Genomic DNA, 26,558 nt, shown 5'->3' with positions numbered 1-26,558 from the left:
TTCAGCCCCTTAAACCAGGACGTGAAGGAAGAATTGATTTGGACAACGTGAGAAATATCACAGATGCTGAACGACCGTACAACTTGCAGAGCTGCAGCCGTCAGGACGTTGGCGATGTTTGTTCCGTGTTTTTCATTGTCTGTGAACGTGAATGCAACCCGGACGGTCTTTTGGAGCGTTCAAGGGGCTAAAGTAAAGGAATAGTTTGACAATTTGGAAAATCTGCTAATTTTGTTTTCTAGCGGAGAGAAAGATGAGAGGATGTTTATGTACGGATGAAAGAAAGAAAGAAGAGCATATAACATTCTAATGAGTGATCTTTTGGACGGAGCCAGGCTAGCTGTTTCCCACTGTTACATGTCTTTATGCTAAGCTAAGTTAGCCTGCTGCTGGCTGAGGCTTCATATTTAGCACACAGACACCAGTGTGTGGTATCGATCTCCTCACCCGAACACAACATTACTTTTATTTAATCTGATTCAAAGATGAAATCAATGGAGACGTTCAGAGCAGAAATATCTCTTTGATGGTGATTGATTTCTTTTGTCAGAGATCACAAGACAAAACAGTTGTAAACAACTATTATAATTGTATTATATTTTATGACTGTACCACCTTTTATTGCTGCATGATCTTAATTGGAAAAGTAACCAGTAACAGTACCTGCCTAGTAAATATAGCGCTGTATATGTACCACTGAGATATAGTGAAGTAGCAGGAAATGTAAATACTCAAGTAAAGTACCTCAAATGTGTCCAGATCTTCAGTAAATGTACAGACACGACACCACTAATACTATTCATCCATGCAGCTGGACGATGATCTGACAATGTTCATCTGAAGTCCTCCACCTCCTTCTCCTTCCTCCTCTTCCCTCCTCGCTCCACAGTAAGCTGATCTCTTCTAGCCACATAAAGGTCAAAGGTCAGGAGGAGTTTGTAACAACAGGGAGTCTGTATGTAACTGATGAATCTTTAATAACATGAAGAAACTGTTCTGGACCAAGGATTTATCACTCAAGTCTTGTGTGCGTGTGTGTGTGTGTGTGTGTGTGTGTGTGTGTGTGTGTGTGTGTGTGTGTGTGTGTGTGTGTGTGTGTGATTAAGACGTTCAGTTATTAAAGAAATTGTTTAATTATTGATAAGATTATGAAAGCCAGTAATGACAGCTGATTGCATCATTGATGAGGCCAGATAAGAGGTTCCACAACACTATTATGAGATCACGAAGGACACACACACACACACACACACACACTAATGAAAGTTGCTGTAGCCACATGTTGTTGATGTTTAAACTGCTGATAAAGTTTTAAAACCGTTGAACTTGCCGTCCTGCAGATGTCGTGGCGTTCGTCTTTCCGCTGCTCAAAGTTTCGTCACGTCTTCGGGAAGCCGTCCACTAAGGAGCGCGGCTACGACGGGGTGCCGATCACGCGCAGCGTCCACGACAACCACTGCTGCTCAGCCAATCCCTGCTTCATCGCCGTGGTGACGGAGTGCGCCGGGGGCGGGTCCTTTTTAGTCCTGCCCCTCCATCATGTGTGTAGTCCTTCGTGGTCACCTCCTCCTGTTGAACGCCATAAACACTGAAAAGCATGAGACCGTTTGGTATGAAGGACGAAACCTGCCATTTTAAACAAATGACTCAATAAATAAATGGATAAAACAAACAGAAAGAAATGTATAATAAAAGCCTTTCGTCCGCCATAGTTTATAAACGTCGTTTATGGACGTCAAGCGTAGCGACCAGGTGCGATGCATCCAACAGGATCTTACCAAAAAATGGCTGACACAGCGCCGTAAAATACGCTAATACAGTGACTAAACCACCTTGGCATTTTTCCTTTTTTGTTGCATTACCTACAAAAAATACGAACAACTGTGGAATGAAAAACTTGTTTTCAAAAATTCTAAAGACAACTGACAAATGTGTGCTTTTAAGACCAAAGTCATTGAGCTCTTCATATTGTAACCGTCCATTAGTGTTTCATCACGTGATAAAAGGATGAATAGTTTGAGATATTGGTTAGCTTTGACCTAATTGTTTGACCTAATTGACAGACAGCGCTGTTCTCTCAGACAGGCAGGGTGGACCCTCAGCACCCGAGGGTGTGCGGTCACAGTGGGAGGGTCCTGGACGTCAAGTGGAACCCGTTTGACGATCACTGCATCGCCTCGTGCTCAGAGGATTGCACTGTAAGCACAATGTCCTGTCCTTTTTCTTTACATTCATGACGAAATGTCCCCAGAAGTATAGTAAACACAACGCAGTACTGTCTGTGTGTAGGCGAAGATCTGGGATATCCCGGTCTGTGGCGTCCAGCAGAACCTCACCAAGGCCAGGAAGACTCTGATTGGTCACTCCAGGAGGGTGGCGCTTATTGAGTGGCATCCGACAGCTGAGAACCTGCTGCTAAGCTCCGCCTACGACTACAAGGTGAGGATCCTCATTGGTCAGTGGCGGCCTCAGTCAAAGTCGTTACTCTGACATTTGATTTGGTCCAAAGCAACGTACAAATCGGCACTTTTGTTCTTGTAGTTCTTTTTGTGATTAGGAATTATAATCCGTTTTAAAGTAGTAAATCCTGACTATTATTGTGTTGTACTTTTTTATCATATCAATGTAAAATATTTTCAGGTCGAGGTGAACTCACCGAGAGAAACAGCCCTGACGTTGTCTCTCTTTTTGCCCCAGGTCCTCCTCTGGGATGTGTCCCAGGTAGGTGCGGTGATCAGGTACCCGGTCCGGGTGGTTCTGATGCCCATCCACCACCGCTACCCATCCGATACGCTGCTGCTGTCTGTCAGCTTCAACAGTGACGGCAGCAGGCTGGCGGTCACGTCCAAAGACAGACGGGTTCGAGTCCTGGACCCACGGACAGGACGGATCCTACAGGTGTGTGTTTTTGAGGCATTCATTTCAACTGAAGGTGTAAAAAACGGAAACTTTTTAACGTTCCTGCAGGTGTCCAGCAGCAAGTCTCACAGATCCAGCAAAGTTTTATACATCAGAGGTTTGAAGATGCTTCTGTCGACCGGCAGCTCACCCTGGAACCACAGACAGATCGTCCTCTGGGACCCTGTAAGACACAAACACACTTCTACAGCTAACCGAGTGATTGATTATTTGAATAGATTTAATGATTGTTTTTTGTGTGCAGGACGATTTATCTGAGCCGCTGTATGAAGAAGATTTGGATGGATCTGCTGGAGTCCTCTTCCCGTTCTACGACCCAGACACACACATGCTCTACTTAGCAGGAAAGGTCAGACAACACACACACACACACACAATTCTTGGATTTATTTCCTACAGTTGGTTGGGATTGCGCCTTATAAAACGTCACCATATATCTCTTGTTTGCATTTCAGTTTAGTTGTTGATGCAAAAAATGTTACCGATCCGAAGTTGCCTAAATCCGCTCGTATCGAATGTGCCAGACAAAACTGATGCCTTGATTTAGGGTGACGGGAACATCCGGTACTACGAGCTGAGCGCTGAGAAACCTTACATCAGCTTCCTGATGGAGTACAGGTCTCTGCTGCCACAGAAAGGACTTGGTGAGCTCAACACTTGCAGAACATTTTTTTCTATTTTGTCTCCATGCATTACTATTACCTACCAACCAATAGAGTGCTGCAGGATTGAGCCCCAATACCCTGAGATGAGTCAGCATTTTTTCCCTTCTTGTTCGCTTGTCTCAAAGTCGATGGCTTGTTTGATTGGACTTTTGCAAAGATGCCTGAAATAAGCTCTGTGGTTCACACGTATGGAGATTTATTTTCCTAACTTCAAGAGGGTGTTTTTTCAATTTGAGGGCATGACTTTTCACTTCAAATTTTGAAATCTCAATTTGCATGCGAGGATCGGGTTTTGAAGGAGAGCATTACAAAATCTTAGACGGCTCAACCAAATTTATTTTGGAACGAGCTCCATTTACACTTTAAACAAAGACAATATTAACTTATTTGAGAACAAATGTAGCTAGCTGAGCCAAATCTATTTCTAGCTAGCTAAAAAAAACAGAGCAGGTCATTTTAGACGTTACAAAGGTATACATACCTTTGATGTGTTACATCACTTCAGGGGTGATGCCAAAGCGCGGCCTGGACGTGAGCGCCTGTGAAGTTTTCAGATTTTACCGTCTGATCGCCATCAAAGACCTGGTGGAACCACTGTCAATGATCGTACCCCGAAAAGAGGTGAGCAAATACGTTTACCTCACTTTTCTTATTTTGTTGCATTTACTGATGATCAAGCGTTTTCTTCGTCCTTCCAGCCGGGTATTTTCCAAGAGGATCTGTACCCACTGACAGCTGGAAACCAGGCGGCCATGACGGCTCAGGAGTGGCTGTTGGGGATCAACAGAAGTCAGTAATGCATTCGTGTCTTCAAGCCAAAATGGCTGACAGATATATGATGGACCCATGCCTCTCTTACACATCTCCATCAGGCCCAGTGCTGATGTCCTTGAAGCCTGGGACTCGGGTAGCCAACCCTTACCCAGAAACCCCGGCTGAGAAAGGGATAGTGAGGCAGCTGAGCTCCCTGAGGTTCCAGATGGATCTGGCTGTCGGTGCAGGGACCGGGCCCAACCTGGACATTATGGAAGAGGTATACTCACGTCAGCACTGGAATGTCAAACAGCTGGCAGCTGAGTTACAGTCACATATCGGTTTAGATTATCGTAAATCTGGCGGATTTGCCACTCCGATGGGAAACTGGTTTATGGCAGACCAGAAGGACAACATGTGTGACGCCTTCAAGGTCTCAATTCCAAGACCTTCGAGCCATAATCAGCACAATGAGCTGTGTTCACTGCACAGTGCAGATACAAAGTCTGACATAAGTTCTCATGCAACCAACGTGCGCCAGCAAGTAAGAAATCGCCACGAATTTGAAAAACAGGTCAAGCAAAAACAGTATGTGTATAAAGTACTTGAGGTTGTACTTGTTTTTTCCACAGGGACTCCCTTCGTAAATCACTGGTCGTTTCAACACCCGAAGTTCAAATGCATCGCAATCTAATTTTTTCGGTCACTACCTAAAGCTGGTGAACATAGTTGAGGGTTGCAACGTAGGTAGTTTGGTAAATATTGAGCTTTTTGAAAACCCAGTTTTGAGCTCAGTGTAAAATGTGTTAAATACAAGTGGCATGCCCAAAGTAGAACTGCTGCAAAGTTTAACATCTGGCGAAAAGCAATTCTGTCATCAAATGAAAGACTTCTTGTAGCTATTGTTTACAGTAAACGCAACTTGTCACAAAGTTCTGTCCAGCTCTGTTTTGTTGCTGTTGTATAAACCAGCTGATCCCGTCTCTTGAGGCCTTCCTCGAGGAGCAGCTGGCCTACCAGGACGCCAAGTACCCCAGGGAGATGAGCGATCTGTCGGGGTGGCAGCCAGATGAGACCCAGATCCCGCTGTGGACGTACTGCTGCACGCCGCACTGCTGTGAACCTGCAGAGAGGCCGCCGCCCACAACTGAGAGCGAGGTGAGGCTCGGATATGCACGTGAGAATACTGAGTGTGCAAATGTTGAGGTTGGAGTTTCTCCTCTTCCTGCCAAGAGACTTGTTTCTCTAATTTCAGCTTCTGCAGGCATTTTACAGACAGCAAGACGAGATCAGAGGCCTGAGAGAACAACTCAATGCCAAAGATGTTAGTATTCAAACACACACGCAAAAATCAAAGGCCAAACACCAACACGATTTAAACGTATGACTATTACAGTGATTGTTTCTGTTGTGCAGGTGAGGATCACTCAGCTGGAGCTGGACATCAAAAACACCAGGAACAACATGAGGGCAACCTTCTGAGTCAACCAATCAGCTCTCACGCTGCTGTTTTAAAGCTGAACCAATCAAACTACTCAACATTTCCACCAATAAAGGAAACAGCTGACATCATGATGTACTTATACTGTTTGTGTTTGCACTTTTAGTTAGTTTTACCCTTCATTTCTTTAAACATGGATAGCCATTAGCTCAGGCAAATTCTCGGCGACCAATGAATTAGTAATTCATATATTTATAATAATAACATCTGCATCATGATGCAAGATTAATGGGAATGTTGCATGGCTCACCTGGTCAGAGCAGGTAAACTGGAGGAGAACAAAAGACTGAAGCGACCGGATTTCTTCAATCTGCACCACCGGAACGCGAGAAAAATAATAAAACAAAAACTGTAAAGTGTGAAACGTTCTCTTAAATCTCTCGTGCGTGCTGTTTCAGAGCTAATCTTTGTGTGACTAGTTCTTCTTGAGGCCCGTTGCTGTTGCAGAAGCACTTTTTTCTACTCCCCTTTTTTCCTCACCTGTATGGTTCAACTCGATGCAGTCGTCTTGTCCATCAAAATTGTCTGGCTACCCAAGTACCGTTCACTGTGATTGAATTCAGATCCATCAGTGTTTGAACCCTTCCTGAAGAACACAGAGGTGAGGATCAGTGATGACATGTGACATGTTCTCCTCTATGTATCATCCATCAGGCTCTCTCCTCCCTCTGATCACACTGAGGCGTTCACTGCTTCCCCCTGATCTCTTGGCTCCGATCCAAACTCCTGAGGTGTAAAACCAAACCAAACAGCTTGTACAACTCGTCCTCACTGTGTATTGACAATAGTTTACGATTAACGGTGTGGCATTTCATGGAATCAACAGAAATATGTGTTAGTCATCACCAGCACATCATCACAATAGATGAGGATCGATTTATGATATTCTCTGTGTGTTTGCAGAACCTGCGCACCATGAAACGCTTTTAGAGACTCAAAATATAATCGATGCAGAATGAGACAAATCAAACACTTCATCTTCTAATGAGCCTCTAAACTTGTCTGTTAATCATTATGCTACAGTAAATTCTTGTATTTGTAATTTTTAAATGACGTCCTGCACTATTGCCCTTTGTTTATAGTCGCGCACCAATCAGCCAAATTCCTTGTATGTGCAAGCGTACTTGGCAATAAACCGTCTCTGATTCTGAGTCTGCTGGGTCCAGGTCCGGTCGGGTCATTCTGTCATGGTGCAGGGAGCAGAGGCAGTTTGGCTTGAAAGCACTAAACACCTTCATTACAGTCATTTACTTGAGCACCGCCTACATGAGACATACTGCACGTGATAAATGAAGGAGGAAGTCACTGATAACAAGGAAGTAGCTCACGCAGCAACAAGCAGGACTTGAACTAGAAGTAGCTGCGTCTTCACACTCAACAGTAAGGGAAAGATTGGAACCAAGCAGGTAGCTGGGAAGGTACGTGGCTTTAAAAACAACCTGGAGATTATTTGAGTGTTGGAAATTAATTGAATCCATCATGTTTGTAAAGTTGTAAAGTTACTTTCACTGTGACGCAGCATCTCATGTTGTAGCTGAGAGTAAAAACACGATGCAGCGTTTTGTTGTTCTGGTTTGTGTTGTGAAAAAAATGTTGTAGCTGTCTTTCACACTTAGAGCAGGTTTAAGAATGAAACAGAAGCTCTCAGAGGCGTATAGTTAAATCAAAGCAATAGATTTATTTATCAACAGAGTCATTCAGCCCAGCTATCAAAAACAAGCTTGGGTGCTAATGGATGAACTTCGCAGAGATTCACCATGAGACACGCTTGAACACATCAGCGTGAATCTTAATATAGGGGGTCCACCCCTTGCTACACATTGGCCAAAGTCAAAGATGCAGGCGTGGCACGTTTGTACGTTATGACACCTGGTTGGAAGCCGTGAATGTCCATTCACCTTGGCCCCTCCCAGTAGGCGTTGGTTTCCATCAGTGTGAGTGAGGAGTTCCATGCGAGAGGTCCTAAGAAAGAGTGTGTATGAAGAGCCGGGCTCAGCTTGGGGCGTTGTCTCACTGTCTCATTGTCTCTTTCTTATCTTCTCTAAGGATGGCGTCCTGTTCCTTGTGTCGCAGTTAAATAAGTAACCTTTCACCTGCTTCTCTCTGGCCTTGCTGTGTTGTGAGCACTGTATAAGTGGTTAATAGAGCTGCATAAGCTAATGGTTATTAGAACTACAAATGTAAGCTAGTGTTTAATTAAAACTACATATAAGCTAGTTGCTAATTAAAGCTGCATATAAGCTAAATGCTACTTAAAGCTGTATATAAGCTAATTTTCTCAACAAATCCCTCTCTTGACGTCTGAAGGACGTCACTTTCTTTACCTTCCTGCCCTGTTCACACGCTGGTGTCTGGCTCTGCCTCACCTGACCCTACCAGGCTGTTCTGCTCTTCCCATACTGGGTAAGCTCCATAAGGAGGGGGTGGTAATGGTTCCTTGGAGAGGGCAGTGGTGATAGGACGGCCAACCAAAGAACGAATACAGGGTATTATACAACATCCACATGAGACCAGTATTGCAATGAACACACCCATTGACACTGCTATTGACAAGATCAGGTGCTTCCATTTTCCAAACATGTTTTCCATCCAATCTCCAAATGGATTATTCACACCTGATGCTTCCTGCATTTCTTTTTGACAGTGCCTTCAGACTATTCAGTGCTTTTGTGACTGAACCGTCCGGCGCAGTATTGTTGGGGATGTTAGTGCAACACAGATCTCCAAACATTGAGCAAAAGCTCCAAAGCCATTTTGTTTTGCATAGAAATCAAAGAAGTTGGGGCCAGCTGCTCAGCCAGACCCTCTATTGCATCCCTAGTATGATTAGCCAAACGAAGAACATTGTAATGCACATAATTGATACGATCAACATTTTTATTCACAGTTATCCATGGAATAATACTTGCGACACTCTCAAAACCTGCTGCAATTTGATATACCAATTTGTATTGATTAGGCACTCCTCTGGTTCACTCCGATAGCATCTATGTAGGTTGGACCTTTGTCCAGACTGAACTCAGCTGCTCTTTTTGCTAAGATATGTCTGCGTCTGTGTTGGGTCAGGTTTTGTACTTTAAATATGGATGCCAGAGTAGTGCAATTTGGTGGAGTAGCCATTTTAGTCATATTTGTCATGCATGCGTATCCTGTTGGGTCAGATTCAGGATATAGTGGTGCTGGTTCGGCGAACCTAGCTGGTCTAGCTGCAGCACAAGCTATACAGCCACTCATTTTGTTTTTTATAGCATTATCAACAATTCAATTTAACCAAACATTGTCGTTTCCATGTCCTGTAGCTAATTGGATCACCTGTTGGTGGTTGCTGAAAAGTCAAATTACAAATTACAAAACAAATTATGCATTTTGCGTCAGATTACCTCGGACCTCTGCTAGAGGTCTGGACGGCTCAGATGCTGGGGCACAGTGTGACAGGTGGTGCCAAGGTGCTCCTGCTTTACCTATGACTTGGACCGAGTGTGAAGTAACCTCCTTCACTTCGTACGGCCCTGTCCACCTGGGGTCAGTCCACTTTTCTTATGAACTTTGACCCTGACCCAGTCACCCTCTCGGATGAGATTTTTACCTTTTCCTGGTCAGCTGCACTGGTTCGCTGGACCTGTTTGGAGAGAGCCTCCGTGAGAATGATTAATGCAGTCACATATGCCTTCATTTCAACTTGCTGCACATCTATGTATATGTACATCTATGTATCTATGTATATCTATGTATATGACTACCGTCTCTTGGAGGACCAGGCATTTGCCTCCCTGTCATTAACTCATGTGGTGAAAGATGCGTCTTATTTCCTTTTGTGCTCCTCACTGCCATTAGAGCTAATGGTAAAATTTTAACCCATGTCAGCTTTGATGCTACACATGTTTTCGCTATTTTTCGATTTTAGCGTCTGATTTGCCCTCTCTACCAGTCCTTGTGACTGTGAATGATACACTGATCCATATCTACTTCCTGCAAATGCTTATTACTGAAATGTGAACCATTATCGGAGTATCAGCTCTGTCTGCAGCCACCTCACTACTGTCTGTGCGTCTTCTCTTTTAGTTGGGATTGCCTCCACCCACTTTGAGAATCTGTCCACCATTACCAAGATGAGTAAAGTCCATGCTGATGTCTTGGAAGCAGGCTGATGGTACAGGATAAGAGCCCATAGGTGTTTTGTACGGTTTCTTCACATTGTGATCTCCACAGGTGGTGCATTCGTCGCAGAAGAGGCACAGTGCTTGCATTCTTTGCAATGTTCCTTTCTTTCCTTCGTGCGTGCCTCTGATATCAGTGAGACACACAATTCTGCCATCATGGGATCTCCAAAGTCCACTTTCTCCTTTTGTTGCTCCTTTCCTTTGCCATTCGGACCATTCGTATGGTCCAGCCTTCTTCTGTATCTCAATCAGTGTTTCTTCAGTGATTTCTGGTTCTTGTATGGCTGTTTTCAGAACCATCTGTTTTGGTCTGTATCCTCTTCTTCTTTAGCAGCTTCATCTGCCATGTCGTTTCCTGCAGCTATTCTGGTCCTTGTTGTTGTGATGACGCCATATTGATTCCTCCTGTTTCATAGACAATATGTGCTCTTTGTGCATTCTTTTTTTAATTTTCGATTTTCTTGCAGCTCCGAACGTGAATTTTTCGCTTAGGAGGATTCTTTGATGCAGCTCCTTCTCTTTTCGATTTTCTTGCAGCTCCAAACGTGAATTTACTTAGGAGGATTCTTTGATGTGTATTTCTCTTAGGAGGATTCTTTGATGAGTCTCTTTCTCCCCCTTTTTTCTGATACAAAACTGCATTAACATCCCTCTTTTTGTTCAGAAACATCTCGGTGGAAAAGGGAGTTAATAGTCAATTCTTGAAGTGCCGATGCATGTGACAGAGTCTATGTGAGAATGGTGAACACATCTTCTGTTTCTTGTGTTCAAAGTAAAGGGGCTGAGGTGTTTCATGATGGAGGATGCTTTGTCTGTGGGCTGTGGGCTGTGGGTTGTTAAGGGAATATGTGGATCTGGACTGGATATGACGCAGGTATTGTGGCTAATAGTTGCAGCAGTGTCTCTGTTGTTGCCAGGTATGTGAAAGATATTGCTGTTCAGCGTGATTCTGGCTTCTTGGATGCTGACTGCCTGTCTCTCTCTGATAATTTCCTCTTCTTCCATGTGGTGAGCCTGATTGTTGTTGACCACGCGTGCGGCAGTCTCGTGAATAGTGACCAGGTTTTCCACAGTTGTAGCAGTAGAAAGTTCTTCCGTGCTGTTTCTTTTTCTTTTTAGCAGGCTTTGGGGCCACGTCAAGCTTTGCCAGCTGTATTGACACTTTTAGTGCTTCGAGCTCCATATCTGTTCTTTCCACAGCAGCTCTGTATTCATCATAAGTGTGTTCTTCACTTATTTGTTGCAGATTCTCTTCAGTGAGAGGACAGTTCAGCAGTTCTCCATCCCAAATGTCTTTATCTTTCCATCTCTTTATCATTCTTTTGTACGCTTGTTGGTCCACCGGCCAATGTTTGATTCTTCCATTCATCCTGCTCTGATCCTGGACATCATTCTCCAAGTTGCACAGACAAGAGGTGTATTTCGCAGCCATGATGTCCCTCTCTGCAATAATCAATAGAAAGTCTGAAATCAGTATTCCCAAATGTCCACACGATGGAGCCAAAGCTCCTATCCACTGTTCCTGTTGCAGTTCTTGGAGTGGCCACAGTTTTTTCTTCCCAGGTTGTGAAGTGCCAGCAGAGGGAGCCAAACCTCCTCTTATGCCTTCAATTGACATGTTTGCTCTCTGAATTCACACTGGCCCTCGTTCACAACCTTGCCTTCTCTGGAATGTGTGTGTGTGAAATGATGATCTATTTTATTATTAACACTTAGGGTGAAGAAGACGAAAACAGTAATGTTCTAAACATATTTCGAAGTCTCTGTGTGGATAGATAAGCAGAACACTCTGTTCCTGCGTTAAGATGGCAGTTTTCTGACCTAATCTGATGGTTTTAGCAAGCGTGACTTTCAGGGTTACTGTTATCTGTTCCTGTCGTACGAAAGGATGACGGAGTGCTCCTCTCGGCGTTTTAAACCTTCATACAGTGACCTCACAACTCCGCAATATAGCTTTACAAGTATAACGCATATTATTTAACAGTGTATGAATATATGTTATTTACAAATCTCCCTATATACCCCTGCTAGGTGTGAAATGCTATGTTTTAATTACACATGCAATGGATGTAACTTAATGTTTTATAAGGCCTCTAGTGTGCACCAAGCCCCCACCTTTTTAATTGTCTTCTCTCTGTCCTTGCCGTGGACACAATCTAAGGCCGCACTGTTCTTTCTTATCAGGAATGCTCTATCCTCCCTTATTTTCCCACCAGCGTTTGTCTGACTAAATGAATGGATGCTTTGTTACAGCATTTTTAAATTTGCTGACTTCCTAATTTTAGCATCTGTCTGGCTGAATATAGTGGCTGCTGTGTTTCCGCATTAGACTTTGCTAACAGTCCCTGGGGAACCCAATTTTCCAATAAATCTAACTACGCCAGTAAAACTGACACTTATATTAACCCTCAGCTGTCTCTCAGCATATTCTAGTGATTTATGTGTGTGTGTGAGTGCAACGTCTGTGTCTAATGCGTGTTTTTTCTGCTCAACTGACCAAACTTTGAAACAACGCACGAACATGTTGCCACAAATCAACTCGGCTTCAGCTCTCAGCTCTCAGCTCTCTCTCTCTCATATTTACGCTTCAAACATCAACTCTCATTCAAACAAAATTGCAACACACTGCCATTTTTAAATGCGCACAGATCACCAATACGGTAAAGGAATATCTTTAGAAATACAGTCAAACAAATAAACAAAAGTTAAAACGTACGCCTCAGCATTAGCTCTCTGTAGGCAACTAATAAACACAGTTAAAACATGCTCTTGTGTCTCTGAAGGCAAAGCATAAACACAAGCTCAAAACGTACACTGCCATTCTCTGAAGTAAAATCATAAACACAAATTAAAACAGGCACTGCCATTTTCTGAAGTTAAATAAGTCACAAGCGCGCTGTCTTCAAAGGAGATGGACAGCTCTTTTTCTCAAACTAAGCAAACTGCTTCTCAGCAAACAAACACAGTACGGTCTAGAAGGAAATTAATATCTTTACAAATGCAGTGAAACAATGAACACACATTAGAACATACACGGCTGTCTCTTTAAATATAAATCAGTCAGAAGCGCAGAAAACAGCTCTTTTTCTTTTAGACACACTATTTTATATTCCAACAGCAATTTCTTTTTCTCAACCTCATCAAACAGACTGTGTACCGCTGACCTCTCGACCACGATACAAATGAAAAACAAATGCTTTTTAGCAAACAATCAGTCAAAGTATAAAGGATTCTTTCCCTCTCTTGCACACAAAAGAAAACAGCGCTATTTTACAATATCTGCTTTGGCTGGGCCGCGATCACGGCTCTTCCGCGTGGAAGTCCGCGGTGCTACCAACCACACCACCAACGCAATACATCAAACAATACAATTTAATACACTTTTAAGTAACCTAGGACTCTGCGGGTCCTTTTCGCTTTAGGTTACTTTATTACACAACGTCCGTTATCAACGACACATCAATTAACGTAAATTTTGTGCTCTCGCCCAGAAACTCCGTCGAGGATACTCTAAGCAGAGATATCATGGTTTTCCACTAAACGCCGCACACAAATCTAGATCCGGAGATTTGATGATCTCAATAAGGTAATTTTCTCTTGGTCCGCTATCAATGATACATCGGCTAACTTAAAACTTGTGCTCCCGTGCAGAAACTTTCTAAGAGTTACTCTAAGCAGAGTTAACTTGGTTTTTACACCACACGTAACACACTCGATGTCTTGATACGAATATTTCACGGTCAATTCTCTCAATACAATTTACCAATGACATCAATAACATATACATATATCCCCGTCATATTATACAATTTCTTCGTCATTCACACATATGTACAAGCACGCATATGTACAAAAAACCCCAAATGCTGGGCTGAACAACCCTGCTGCTGTGTTTTTAATCTTTACAATACTTTTATGACTACGCAATACTTACAGTTCGGACAGTCGGATCTAATTTAGTTCATGTCTATAATACAATATGCAGAATTCAGTTAAATAGGCGTCTGCTCACCTTGAGATGTGCCGGCACAATCAGACTGTCTCCCGAACTGCAAGCTCGCTCCGATGGCAATTATCGGTTCCCAGCCTCAGGGGGAGAGATGCGCCGTTATCTGGAATCAAAAGGAGAGGTCTGTTAACATTCCAACCTGAAGCTCCGTATCATATCTATCACGTCGGGGTCACCAAATTGTTGTGAAAAAAATGTTGTAGCTGTCTTTCACACTTAGAGCAGGTTTAAGAATGAAACAGAAGCTCTCAGAGGCGTATAGTTAAATCAAAGCAATAGATTTATTTATCAACAGAGTCATTCAGCCCAGCTATCAAAAACAAGCTTGGGTGCTAATGGATGAACTTCGCAGAGATTCACCATGAGACACGCTTGAACACATCAGCGTGAATCTTAATATAGGGGGTCCACCCCTTGCTACACATTGGCCAAAGTCAAAGATGCAGGCGTGGCACGTTTGTACGTTATGACACCTGGTTGGAAGCCGTGAATGTCCATTCACCTTGGCCCCTCCCAGTAGGCGTTGGTTTCCATCAGTGTGAGTGAGGAGTTCCATGCGAGAGGTCCTAAGAAAGAGTGTGTATGAAGAGCCGGGCTCAGCTTGGGGCGTTGTCTCACTGTCTCATTGTCTCTTTCTTATCTTCTCTAAGGATGGCGTCCTGTTCCTTGTGTCGCAGTTAAATAAGTAACCTTTCACCTGCTTCTCTCTGGCCTTGCTGTGTTGTGAGCACTGTATAAGTGGTTAATAGAGCTGCATAAGCTAATGGTTATTAGAACTACAAATGTAAGCTAGTGTTTAATTAAAACTACATATAAGCTAGTTGCTAATTAAAGCTGCATATAAGCTAAATGCTACTTAAAGCTGTATATAAGCTAATTTTCTCAACATTTGGCATCTTGGATAACAAGAATTTTACTGCTCAGCCGGTGAAGGACTTACACAGAAGTTATTATCGTATCATATTTGTTGTTGTTCTGTCATAAATCTGTATGTCTGGAACGCATCATCGAAGGTTTTGAGTACAAAGTATTTAAACTTCAAATGGAATTTAGCGCCAACTCTTTTGTGCGACAGTTGAGCTTAGGCAGCTCGGTCTTTAAACAACATGTGACAGGACGGCTGCTTCCTGGAATTAGCAGTTATTGTGGTTTCCTTTTAACGAACCACGATTGCAGCATGCAGAAACACATTGAGCACTGAAGATGCATGATTTGTTTTTTTTACAGAGAAATTGTTCTGTTTTTGCATCTTGCAACAGATTATCACACAGCATGTGAAGAGAAAAACACACAATGGTGAATTAAAAGTACGGCAAACCAGACTGCGAGCGGACGAGAAGCAGAGCAACACCTTAAGCTTCATGTTTATAGCGTCAAAAGATTTCTTTACTTTCAAGCAAATCTTTGTAACTATCATGAACACAACCCGGATAATCATTGACTTCCATTTCACAACTTTGTGTTCATTTTCAGGATTATGGGATGCTGAATCTGCTGAATCTGCTGATGCAGCTCAATCAGGCCTTCAGTGACTTCACAGTTCCGCTTTTTCGTCGCCTGATTCTCTTCCTTCTCCTGTCACAGCCACACGGAGGTAACTGTGGTGCAACACGTGAATAAAACCACTCTGTGCTTTAGAAGCCAAAGGACACCAATCAACTTTTAACTTCAAAGATTTGCATCCAAATTGATTGATACTCAACAGATTCTGAGTTTCAGCTGCTTATGTTATCGTGAAGTGTAAAAAGGAAGTGGGGAGTGCCGGAATTAAGCCACAGTTCTGTTTCTCCTCAGGTCAACTTCAGGTGATTGGTCCATCTCAGCAAATACTGGCCACAGTTGGTGATGACGTCATTTTGCCGTGCCGCCTGGAACCTGCCATGAATGCTTCTGACATGAGGTTGGAGTGGGCAAGAGCCGACCTGAGCCCTGGGTATGTACATGTGAGGGCAAACCGTCAAGAATACGTAGCTCACGAACAGCCGTCATTCAGAGGAAGAACGTCAGTGTTCATCAACAAACTGCAGCACGCAGACGTTTCACTGAAACTCTCCAAAGTGAGAGTGTCAGATGAGGGAACGTACAGATGCCTCGTTCCCTCACTGGGTCCACCCGCTTTTATCATGCTCGTCGTTGGTAAGTAATCTTTGATTCATACGATATAGATTTACTATAAAATGTGCCCCTACATCAACCAAAATGACAAACGTGGACACAATATTTAGAAGCTGCTGATTCCAGTCATCACGAGGAAAAAGTCATTGATGAAAGAAGCATTCAGATCTTTTACTTAACAGAGAAATACACTTCTTTGGTTTCTTGATACGAGTTAGATGAGAAGGTGGCCTGTTAGCTAAGCTGAGCATAAAGACTGACATCAGGGGGAATCAGCTACTCTTTCAAACCGTACAAAATCTGCCAACGAGGACCTTTCGCCAACCCGTTTACAGACGCTCGGTCAGGAACCAATGGCGCCACTTAGGTTAGGTTCAGAAAAGATGGCGGTTTGGGTTAAAATCACATTTGTTCTTCAGTTACGTAGATGACATAAGGCAAGTAGTCACACAGGAGGACACATACTGCAGTCTCCTGGGTGTAAGAAACTAGGCCACATATAACATTAACTTGTATCAGACAGACATCAGCAACCATCAACCCTAACCCTACAGCCGCCTTGACTAAGTGTTATTGCAAACAAAGTCATACCTCCTCTCTTTTATTCATAGGGGCTGTCTCCTCGCCTGCTATCAGTCCAATATACACATCCAGCCGCAAAGTGGTGTTACAGTGTGAGTCTAGAGGCTGGTATCCAGAGCCTGAGGTGTTGTGGCTGGACGGTGAGGGAAACCTCCTCTCTGCTGGACCTACAGAGACAGTGAGAGGTCCTGATCACCTCTATACTGTCAGCAGCAGAGTGACTGTGGAGAAGAGACACAGCAACAGCTTCACCTGTAAAGTCCAACAGAGGACCACCAACCAGACCAGAGAGACTCACGTCACTGTTCCAGGTAGAATCTATTAATACATGCATCATATGCTTAATATGAATGCAATGATGTTGTGTAATTTGTCATTTCAATTGATATCTTCACAGTCCTGTCCCAGTGGGTGAAAGTTATCTTGGCTCCAGGCTTACTCGGTGTCCTTCTGGGTGCTGGATTCACAATACATAAATGGAGAATAGGGTAACATTTTGCTGCTTTTCATTTCAAGATACTGTCACTATTTCTTCCATTCCCTTTCATTGGAGTAAACACGATGCAGTGCCATATAGGCTTCCCTACATGCTAGAAAAGAGTTCCACCACTGTAACCAAGTAACCTGTTTCTATACTCCATCACGTTGCCACGTAAGGTCTAATAATAACAAACTGTAAATACATATTGTAGAATGGATATTATGGTGTGTCAAACATGATGCAATAACATGTACAAAATGTTTTTCTTTTGTTACCTGCAGGTATATTCTGCACATATACTCTCTTTATAGGCACCTTAGAGGATGTCGTCAAACTCGTGCTTAGACATCATAGCTCTCTGTGTCTTCAGAGATAACATCAGTCTTTGTTATTCAGAGAGCACATTGTTATGAGTTTGAATAGAGTTAATAAGCTTCATATCTTTGTTTAACTGTGTCCGTATCATTTGTTCTCTACACAGTATATATTTATAATGAATTGAAGTCTAATTCCTTGTATTTTCTATCCACACAGCTGGTTAATAAAGCTGGTTGTGATACTGATTATGAAGGTACTTTCAACTTGTACGATCGACTGAATACTGCCTCTGAAATGTACGACTGTAATATTGTGAGTAAACACAAAAGACTGTACCCTAACCCTTTTCATTAATCACTGATACAACAAAGTTTTTTAAGGATGGCGTCTTATTTCATTGATTTATCTAGTGACCAGTATTACCTGGAAATCATTTTGATCGGATGAGAACGTAAACGTGAAGCTCGTATTTCCTTATTTTGCTTCTCTACCCACCAGGCAACCACCTTTCCAGGGATGGAAAAGTACTAGAATACATGAGTACTACATATACACATGTACTTAGATAACATGTACTCTGAGTAAACTTAACTCTATTACATTTAACCAGAGAAAGAAACAAGTCTGACATGTGAGCACCACCTGCTGTGTTGTTGCAGGAATGAAAGCTGCTCTTCTTCAGTGTTTGATGAAAAAAATGTGATTACTCGTGATTTCTACAACTGATGACTCACAAAAAATTAACTGAACTTGCAGCAACTCAAGTTACGGATTCATTTCTGACTTCATTTTCTGTGCATAGCAGATTCACGCAGCAGTGAGTAAAGAGGCGGGGCTTATCCAATGATCGCAGGGGGCTTCAAACACAAAACCTTCACACCACCCGTGTGATCATTCAGTCTTTGGGAATACTATCTTCACATTTGGTGTCTTTCTGTTGAACTGAAGCCTGCATACTTGACCGTGTCTCCCTGTTTTCTGATGTGAGGGTCCACACAGGATGTTGTACATTGTAAAGCCCTCCGAGGCAAATGTGTGATTGGGGGCCAAACAAATACATTTAAAAGTTAGAACTTCACCCTGTACGATTTTCACGAAACAAATAAATGAATTGATTGATGGAGGAGCTCGTGTTGAAGAAAATCATCATATAACTGTTGGGGTCTGACCATATGGCTTCAACATGTGCTGTGGACAAAGAGAATCAGGCCTTCCCTTTTTCAAGCAAAGGTTTCATCCTGATTTGTAGTTTGATGAGAGCAAACCTCCTCTGAAGGAATTTCACACTAGGGTGTGAATTACCCCCCCAAAAAACTATGGTTCCTGAAGTCACCTGAATGCACCGCTGCAATCTCATTGGCCGAGGGCCAAGAGACCCCAGGACCCCTGTGGTTCAACCACTGTTCTACAAAACTGTCTGTAACTCACACCTCCTTGCTTTTTCCACCAATCCCTCCGGGATAGAAGGAGGCACGCAAACGCTCTTCGCCCTGGGACCCGTCCTTGGACATATGAAGACACACCAGCCTCCTACCTCCAGCACGACGCTGGCAACTGAAGGCCACGAGGGAGCCGAGGCCCTCAAACCCTCAAACCCTCATCAAACCCTGTCAGGTCACAAAGCCATTTCGCTGGTCGAAACGACAGTGTTCCACGCTGAGTAAAGGCCCACTCAGCCCGCGATAACGAATCCGCTTCAGCAATCCGTTCTCCGCTTTTTGCTTTTCTTTTTCTTTTTGTGCACACAACCCGGCGAAGGAGCACGACGAAGCCTGCCTCCTTCTCCGACGATTACCGGAAAGACGGACGGACCACGCCGTCTTAGCCGAAGTTAAACTGTCCTCCCTGCAGCGAGGATAGATCACGTCACTCGACGCCGCCATCTTTGTAGTCTTTAGCTGTAGCTTAAAGACTCTCCTTTACACACACACCCACACACACACACACACACACAGACATACACCCTCATCCATTTTATTCATTCTTTAGTTTAGGCATATAAAATTGTATGATAACGTTTGTTGGTTGCAATATTAATTGATTTGATCATTTATTATTTTGATTTCATAAACTCTGTTATACTTTAAGGAGCAGTCGTCTGTGATTACTTGTATATATATATGTGTAATGAAACTGTATGTAGTAGCCTGTGTACGAACTTAACCCTTCACTGTCACTGAATGTATCGTCATACGCAGACGATTGACATTATGAGTGACTACTAATTATGAGACTTAGTTTTATCGTTTGGTTATTGGTCCCTGTTCGCAGGGTGGTGCCCCGTTGTTATTAATAATCATTAATAATTGTTACATACATTAATAATTCTATTGATGTCAAGAATTCAGTTTTTTAAATGCTGATAACCCAAACACGCTCCTTTAGTTCCCAACATAACTAAGGATTGAACTCAACAAATTTGGTTCATCAAAAACATTCTTAGGAAGAGATTAAGGCACGTCAGACAAATTGTAATCCATCACTCCAATGTGTGTGCAAACATTTCCCGTACACGAATTGTGTGTTCTGCGAAAAGGTTATCTTGACCCAAACAAAGTCACGAGAGCATGACATAGTGAAGAGACCAGAGGTGTTTTGTTTGTGCTTCAACCCATTGGTTTGATTGGTGGAAAGTGACTTAAAGGGGGGTGAAGTTTGACTATAAAAGTAATCTGTGAAAAGTAATACGTTGGATTTGTTTGGATTTGCTGAACTCGTATGTTGGCTTGTGCTTATTAAAACACTTCCCGCTGGGTTGCAACTTCAATTCGCCGTCTCTTCTCGTCATTTTGCAACAACACTGCGCTCCAATTTGTAGTGAATGAAATGAGTTAGTATTGATTTGATATGTTTCATATCCACACGGCAACCTGCAGCAACAAGAGCACAGGGCCAACATGTAAAGATGTCTGGATAGATGTATGACAGACCAGCTTGTTTGAATGCTTGAGCCTTTTATTCATGCAGAAAGAAAGAAGGGTTATATGTGTAGAATATATGTTGTGCTGAAAGGATTCGCTCCATAAAACACTCTTATTAAGGCACAAGGCCTCAAAGACAGTCCAGCTCCTGTTGATGTCACTTGTCGTATCGTTCATTAAGTAGCGTTACAGCGACAGAAAAGAAAGCTATAGATATGAAATACAGTCAATGTATTTGCGATCATGCACACAACAGGACTCCTTCTGTGTTACGGGTACTGCATGCCTCGCTGTCAGTCCACCAATCAGACTCTCTTGACACACACAGACGGTTTCATATAGCTGCACCCTTCGTCGTCCCAGCACTTCTCACCTGCAAGCACAACACAAGAAGGTGAGTCAGTGAATGTTACTCAAACTGTTTCATGTGACCAATAATTATTGATGGATGAAGTCAGCGAACACTAGAGTCACTAATGCAAATCAAATCTTTGTCAAAACGTGAATAATGTAACACAAGAGGTCCTTGAGATACAGTATGTTAGAGAGCTGCTCATCTCAACAACTTCACACTCAAAACTTCTTTGAGTGCTAAACAACACAGCCAACGAGTGTGAAGTCGATGTGATGAGCAGTTACCAGAACATAAACACATGCAGTTCACTCTCCTCTTTTCATCCACCTCTTATCACGAGTATCACCCCTACAACAAGCACTGTGTTGTTTTACCACTGTAATTCATCTGGATACAACCCTGGTTGCCTCCCCAGTTGTTAGGCTGTCCAGCACACCAGTTCACGTAGCCGAAAAGAGTACCGTCACTCCAGAACCATTTATTCTCCTGGAAGAAAGAATAGAATCGAGTATTACAAGAAATAAAAGTGTTCAAGTTATTTGATTTAAGTAACTTAAGATCAGTTAATTGGTCCCCAGAGGAGCAATCCATTTGTTGGAGAACATTTATAATAATAATACAATTATAAAGTATATAAAATAATACAAATAGTAATAGAAAGAGCACTTTTAAGAAATGGCCGTGGAACTGGAGTGAAGCGGAGCAAAAGAGAGAGAAAGTAATATTATACCTGTTCATATAATATGGTAAAGTTTGAGTAAAGTTTCATGTATAATACATAATGAATACATATGGAATGAATTATAATAACATATAATGGATATTATATGTATTTTGTGAGCAATATTTGCAAATGAGGCAAAGATGAAATAAATACCTCTTCTGCATCAGAGCCTCCAATCCAGCATGATTGATTCTCTTGACTCTGGTCCAGGATGATCTTCTGAATCCCTTGGTACTCCAGGATGTTGTGGACAGATGCAAGGTTTCCACCCAGGGACAGACAGTTTTTCTACAGTACGAGAGAGAGAGAGAGAGAGAGAGAGAGAGAGACAGAGACAGAGACAGAGCGAGAGAGAGAGAGAGAGAGAGAGAGAGAGAGAGACAGAGAGAGAGACGAGTTGTTAAACACCAAGTCAGTCAAAAATGTCGAGGAACCAAACGTGTGAGTGCAAACACAATGACATTGTTGTAGAAGTGTCCTACGTCAAAGCAACAGAGAGTTATTATTTTATGTATTACTTATGTATTTGACCAGGACAGTGCACAGACTCTCAGCTGTAAATCTTTGTTCTCTGGGCAGAAAACACGATAACATCTCTGGTAAGAAAATGAACACTGCAGTATAAAAACACAATTACAATTATTTGTACACTAAACTAGCATCAGCAAGACAGACCAAGCTGTCAAAGATCAGGAGTTTCTCCTGCTGCAGGACGTTACATTGATGGAAACTTTGTTCATCAGTTGAGCCTTGTTGTTCCAGCTTGTGTCCAGCTTGTGATGCAGTATAAGATGTGTACAAAGGGTTTGAGTGCATGTATCGTTTTGCTGCATCTTAGTGTAGCTGGTTTCAGATAAACCGAGAGTTCCTGAGAATGTTAGTGTTACACACCTGCGTCATGTGTTTAACGGACAGCTGTGAGTCAATGAGAGTAACAAGATATTGTAAATCTGAAACCGTCTGAATCCTCTCACCCTCTACAGAGAGATCTGGTCGACCTTCATTTGTGTTCATATAAAAGTAGATGCAAGCGGTTTTACGTGTGTCAGGCAAGATTCTCAATTTCTATTGCTGAAGTGAATTTGGCTGCCACACCATGTCCGTCTTTAACATGCACAGAAATCACAGTGTCATCCGCATACAATCTTTCAAAGCCACCAGCATTACCTCAGCTTCAGCCCAAGTCATCGGTGTTGAAATGTAGCGGAAACAGCGACCGCTGCCCTCAGTCCAACCGTCGGAACAATACGCTTCCCTCTTCACCAGATGACTCTCTGCTGAGAGAAATAGAGTTTGGATATAGATATATAGATTTATATATAGAATAGAGTAATGTAAAGTCCAGTGACAGACTCTTCATGTAGAATATTTACATTACTGTATTAAAACAATATATTTTGATGGTACATAGATGCTAAATCATGATATAACAAAATATATACAGTATATATATATATGTATATAGATCTATTGAAGTGAAAATCTAAAAGCTACTCTTCTGATTGGTCATTTTCCGGCATTCCCTCTGGAAAAGCTAGACAGTTTGACATTGCAGTTATTGATCTGGATTATTACTGTTCAGTGACAATAAATGAATCTCTAATAGTTTCTATGTATAATACTCACCAGCAGCTTGAGTCAGAGCAATCATGGCACAAACAAGTGCAAACACAGTCAGCGTCTTCATGGCGAAGGCAATGAGACGATGCAGATGCTGAAGATGAAGAGAACAAAGACAGATTACTTATGGATCTGTAGAGAACAAAGAAACTCACTGACTGTCAGAACAGTGTTGCGTTTGGTTTTATACCCTGCTGTGAATGTTTGTGCTTGGGTGTGTCTGTGTGCGTGTGTGTATTTTGTGTCTTTTGACTTCTAGGTGCAGCTCTTCTTCTTTTGTTTTTAATGGCGGTTGGCAAACAACTTTCAAACTAGGTGCAGGAGAAAAGAAAGCCTGCGGGTGTTGGAGAGACCAGCACCACCTTATTGTTTTTGGTGCGGTAACTGCGGTGGTCCCTGGCGTGCCCGGGAAAGCCGACAAAGGCTAGTTGAGGTTTAGCCAGATAGAACTAGTTTCTTAGGTAGAGAGGAACCCAGTTCACTAACAAGGACCACACCAATAACAGGATACGTTTCAAGAGTTTTTATTGCGTAATGGAATGATAGTTAGGTTTAGGAAGCAGAAGGGGTCGAGTGATGAAGGGATGTAGGGTAGGGGTAGAGGGATGAAGGGATGTAGGGTAAGGGTAGAGGGATGAAGGGATGTAGGGTAAGGGTAGAGGGTGTAGGGTAGGGGTAGCGGTAGAGAGATGAAGGGATGTAGGTTAGGGATCGAGGTAGAGGGATGAAGGGAAGTGGTAGATGGGTTGAGGTGGACCGTATTGGTTGGTCTTGCGGCGTTGAGGTCATAGACGACTGTGTCGGGAGGATGGATGTGAAGTCTGACATGGCGGCGTCTCGGGACGGATGGAGTTTGAAGCGGTGGACTCGGAGCAGCGAAAGAAGCTGGCAAGAACGTGGACTTCAATGCTTTGTCCCAGAAGGGAGACGGATGACCTGAGCTGAGCGCGAGGGTGCCGCAGGTGAGGAGGTCCGAAGTGAGGGGCAGCCGTTTAGGCGTAGTTTGGCTTTACGGACCTTCGACTAGCATGGCGACGTGCGAGTGGGTAGGCTGGGCACGGAGCGTGAGGACAGTTTGTGTAGAAGTTAATTCCGCTTTTGTAAACCTGTACGGTGGAGGGCTTGACCTTAAGGAGGGAAAAGGATAAGTGACTGAAGGTTGTGGGAGTAAGGATCTCGAGTGGCAGGAATGGAAGGAGTTGCGAAAGCTTGGAAGCGGTTCCGTCCGGTGAGGTACGATGAGAGCGACTTTGTTGAGGATGCCATCTGCGCTATATTCTGAGTGGATGGCAATGGTCTTTAATGGACCGTTCATGCCCCAAAAGAATGGCTACTATGGGATGCGTTTCGTCGATCGCGGAGGAAGGTGTGGGGGATGAGAATTCACGCGGCCAAGGACAGATTGTCCCTGTAGAAGCCGTCAAAGCTGATCGAGGGTGCTGCGTCTGTGAAAAGCTGGATGTCTTCCGGCTTGGTGATGAGTTCGTCGTGGAAGAAGGAGATGCCGTTCCGGGAGGAGAGGAACTGGTGTCAGTTACCTCGGTTTACGTGTTTCGTCAAGTGTGACATGGTCATGGAAGATTGTAGCGGCGGCGACCAACGGTATGTGTGGCAAGGAGGATTTAGTTAAATCTATTGATTCTATTTATTTATTTTATCTGGTAGAGGAAAGCTGAGTGTTTAGACCGTGTGGTGGGTTTGAAGAAGGCCATGGCTGAGCGTCTGGGCCTGCAATATAGTAGCTGACTACGTAATTTTAATACTCTTCCGTGCCAGTGGCTGGCAGTAGGTAGCACAATAATGACCGTGGTGATTAAGAATTAAGTGATGCACCGAGAGGTTGCGGTGACAAGACGTTTGTCCGGATTCAGGTCAGCAAATATTCCGGCTGCTCTTGGATGGACGCATGGTGGAGTCATACGCGTCCTTCCGAAGAAAACGAAAAGGTACTGTTAGTTGGGATCGGTGGTAAGGACTTGGAGGTGCTGGTGATGTCTGCCTTAGGTGACCGGCTTCTTCGCCTGCAAGGCTGATGGGGAACGTGGCGTGATCGACTCTTATGTACTTCGTGGAGAAGTCCGGGCTGGGAAATAAGTGGAGCCTTGAGATGTCTGCTCAGGTGGGGAGTGGCTGTTTGAGTGCAGCGACCGAGCTTGTTTAGCAATTCCCGGGGGATGTGGGGATTGCATGTGGATGGCTCGATAATTGGGCGAGGTTCATGTGGTTACTGGTGATCGATAGCCTGTGTTGTGTTGAACGGAAAGGCAGGAGCGAGGGAAGAGGAAAAGATGCTGGGATGAAAGGATGCATGTGCGTGGGTTGGAAGTGCAGTTTGGGAAAAAGAGGCTGCAGGGTGAGATACCCCTGATGCAGAGAGAGTAAGGCGGGGGTGCGATACGAAATGGCCCTCTAGAGGGGCTGGTGTGAGTGACTGGGCTTGTCAGGCGTCGACGTCGCGCCTGACACTGGTGGCTCGGCAATCGAGGGAGGTGTAGTGCCGAGCGGCCGTGAGCAGTTTGGAGAGTTTGCTTTTCTGTCGGACTGGTGGAAATGGATGTTGAGCTGGGTGAGTGCATACTTCAGTCGAGAGACTGTCCACTCTGATGTATGGGGCCGGCGTTGGCCTGGGGGAGAAGGGTCGCTGTGGTTTTGGCCGTTCGAGCGGCTGGATCTCGAGGGGGTGGAAGAGTGGCGTTGCAGAGGGACGATATCCCTCGGGGATCTCCTCCTGGGGTTGTTGGAAGGCAAAGGACCGACAACTTCGGAATTGTCCGATGATAGGGTTAGCTGTGGCTAAAAGTGAAACTGGTGGGGGGGGGGGGATAAGTCAAAGGACGCTGGAATTGTCTGCTGGCGGAGCTGTGGAAATGGGGTGCGTTTAAGATGGGATGGCAACGCTAGTGGGGGGGGCGGCATAGGCAGGAAGAAACAGCTGCTTCGTCCCTGGCAAGAAACCAACCCCGAGCTGCTCCCTTAGCTGTGCCATATACCTACCTGTTCTGTTGTTGGAGCGGTCTGTGCAGCTGGGGTAGCCGGTAGAGGTGGGAGGAGTTTAGCCGAAGTGGCCGAGGTGGGTGGAACATGGAAGGTAGAAGTAACAGAACATGAAAGGATGCCAGGATGGATGCCTGGGCTAATCATGAAGTTAGTGGGAAAAACATTGTGAGGAGATGTCGCTGGCGCGGGGTGAGCTTGACGACCAGAGTCAGTGTGGCATGGGGCAACTTAAGGCAGGACGCAGTCAACTGCCCTTCTCTAAACACATCTAAATTGCGGCCAACAGCAGACTGGAAGCAGCAGCTTAACTTATGCTAAAACACCTTCCCTTACTGAACGCCGTATATCTGACTTGCGTATGCAGTTTGACAGATATTTAATCGTGGCTCGTCTTGAAGAGGATCGGTTCATAGCCTTGGTACTGGTCTCATTACCCTA

General features: G+C 43.7%; 2 protein-coding genes and 1 long non-coding RNA gene across 4 annotated transcripts; 2 read left to right on the top strand and 1 right to left on the bottom strand.

Annotated features, from left to right (window-relative positions):
• Nucleotides 1-1,340: 1,340 nt before the first annotated feature.
• Nucleotides 1,341-5,819, top strand: LOC306796316 (coronin-2A-like; the record flags this gene model as incomplete). Its single annotated transcript, XM_079295178.1, has 13 exons — nt 1,341-1,541; nt 2,082-2,198; nt 2,290-2,439; nt 2,698-2,898; nt 2,968-3,084; nt 3,164-3,268; nt 3,467-3,563; nt 4,090-4,205; nt 4,283-4,373; nt 4,457-4,617; nt 5,328-5,495; nt 5,593-5,661; nt 5,754-5,819. 13 exons carry the CDS (start codon nt 1,341-1,343, stop codon nt 5,817-5,819), a joined length of 1,659 nt encoding a protein of 552 aa, XP_079151304.1.
• Nucleotides 5,820-7,166: 1,347 nt separating this feature from the next.
• LOC306796437 lies at nt 7,167-17,494 on the top strand. Its single transcript, XR_013773054.1, has 5 exons — nt 7,167-7,256; nt 15,481-15,601; nt 15,802-16,143; nt 16,734-17,015; nt 17,102-17,494. It is a non-coding gene; the product is annotated as an uncharacterized lncRNA (long non-coding RNA).
• Nucleotides 17,495-20,437: 2,943 nt separating this feature from the next.
• Nucleotides 20,438-23,289, bottom strand: LOC306796217 (ladderlectin-like). 2 transcript variants are annotated; one of them, XM_079295045.1, is made up of 5 exons: nt 23,130-23,289; nt 22,671-22,780; nt 21,657-21,791; nt 21,154-21,265; nt 20,438-20,797 (listed from the first exon to the last, which is right to left on the bottom strand). In XM_079295045.1, exons 1-5 carry the CDS (start codon nt 23,188-23,190, stop codon nt 20,730-20,732), a joined length of 486 nt encoding a protein of 161 aa, XP_079151171.1. In that variant the 5' UTR covers nt 23,191-23,289; the 3' UTR covers nt 20,438-20,729. The 2 variants fall into 2 exon arrangements, with proteins under 2 accessions (XP_079151171.1, XP_079151172.1); XM_079295046.1 differs by having other exon boundaries at nt 22,671-22,777; nt 23,130-23,286.
• Nucleotides 23,290-26,558: the final 3,269 nt, after the last annotated feature.

This window comes from Melanostigma gelatinosum, assembly GCF_949748355.1.
Source record: "Melanostigma gelatinosum genome assembly, chromosome: 23".
Lineage (NCBI taxonomy): Eukaryota > Metazoa > Chordata > Actinopteri > Perciformes > Zoarcidae > Melanostigma > Melanostigma gelatinosum.
Note: the sequence above shows the minus strand (reverse complement) of the source record. Positions and strands in the feature narration are given on the sequence as shown.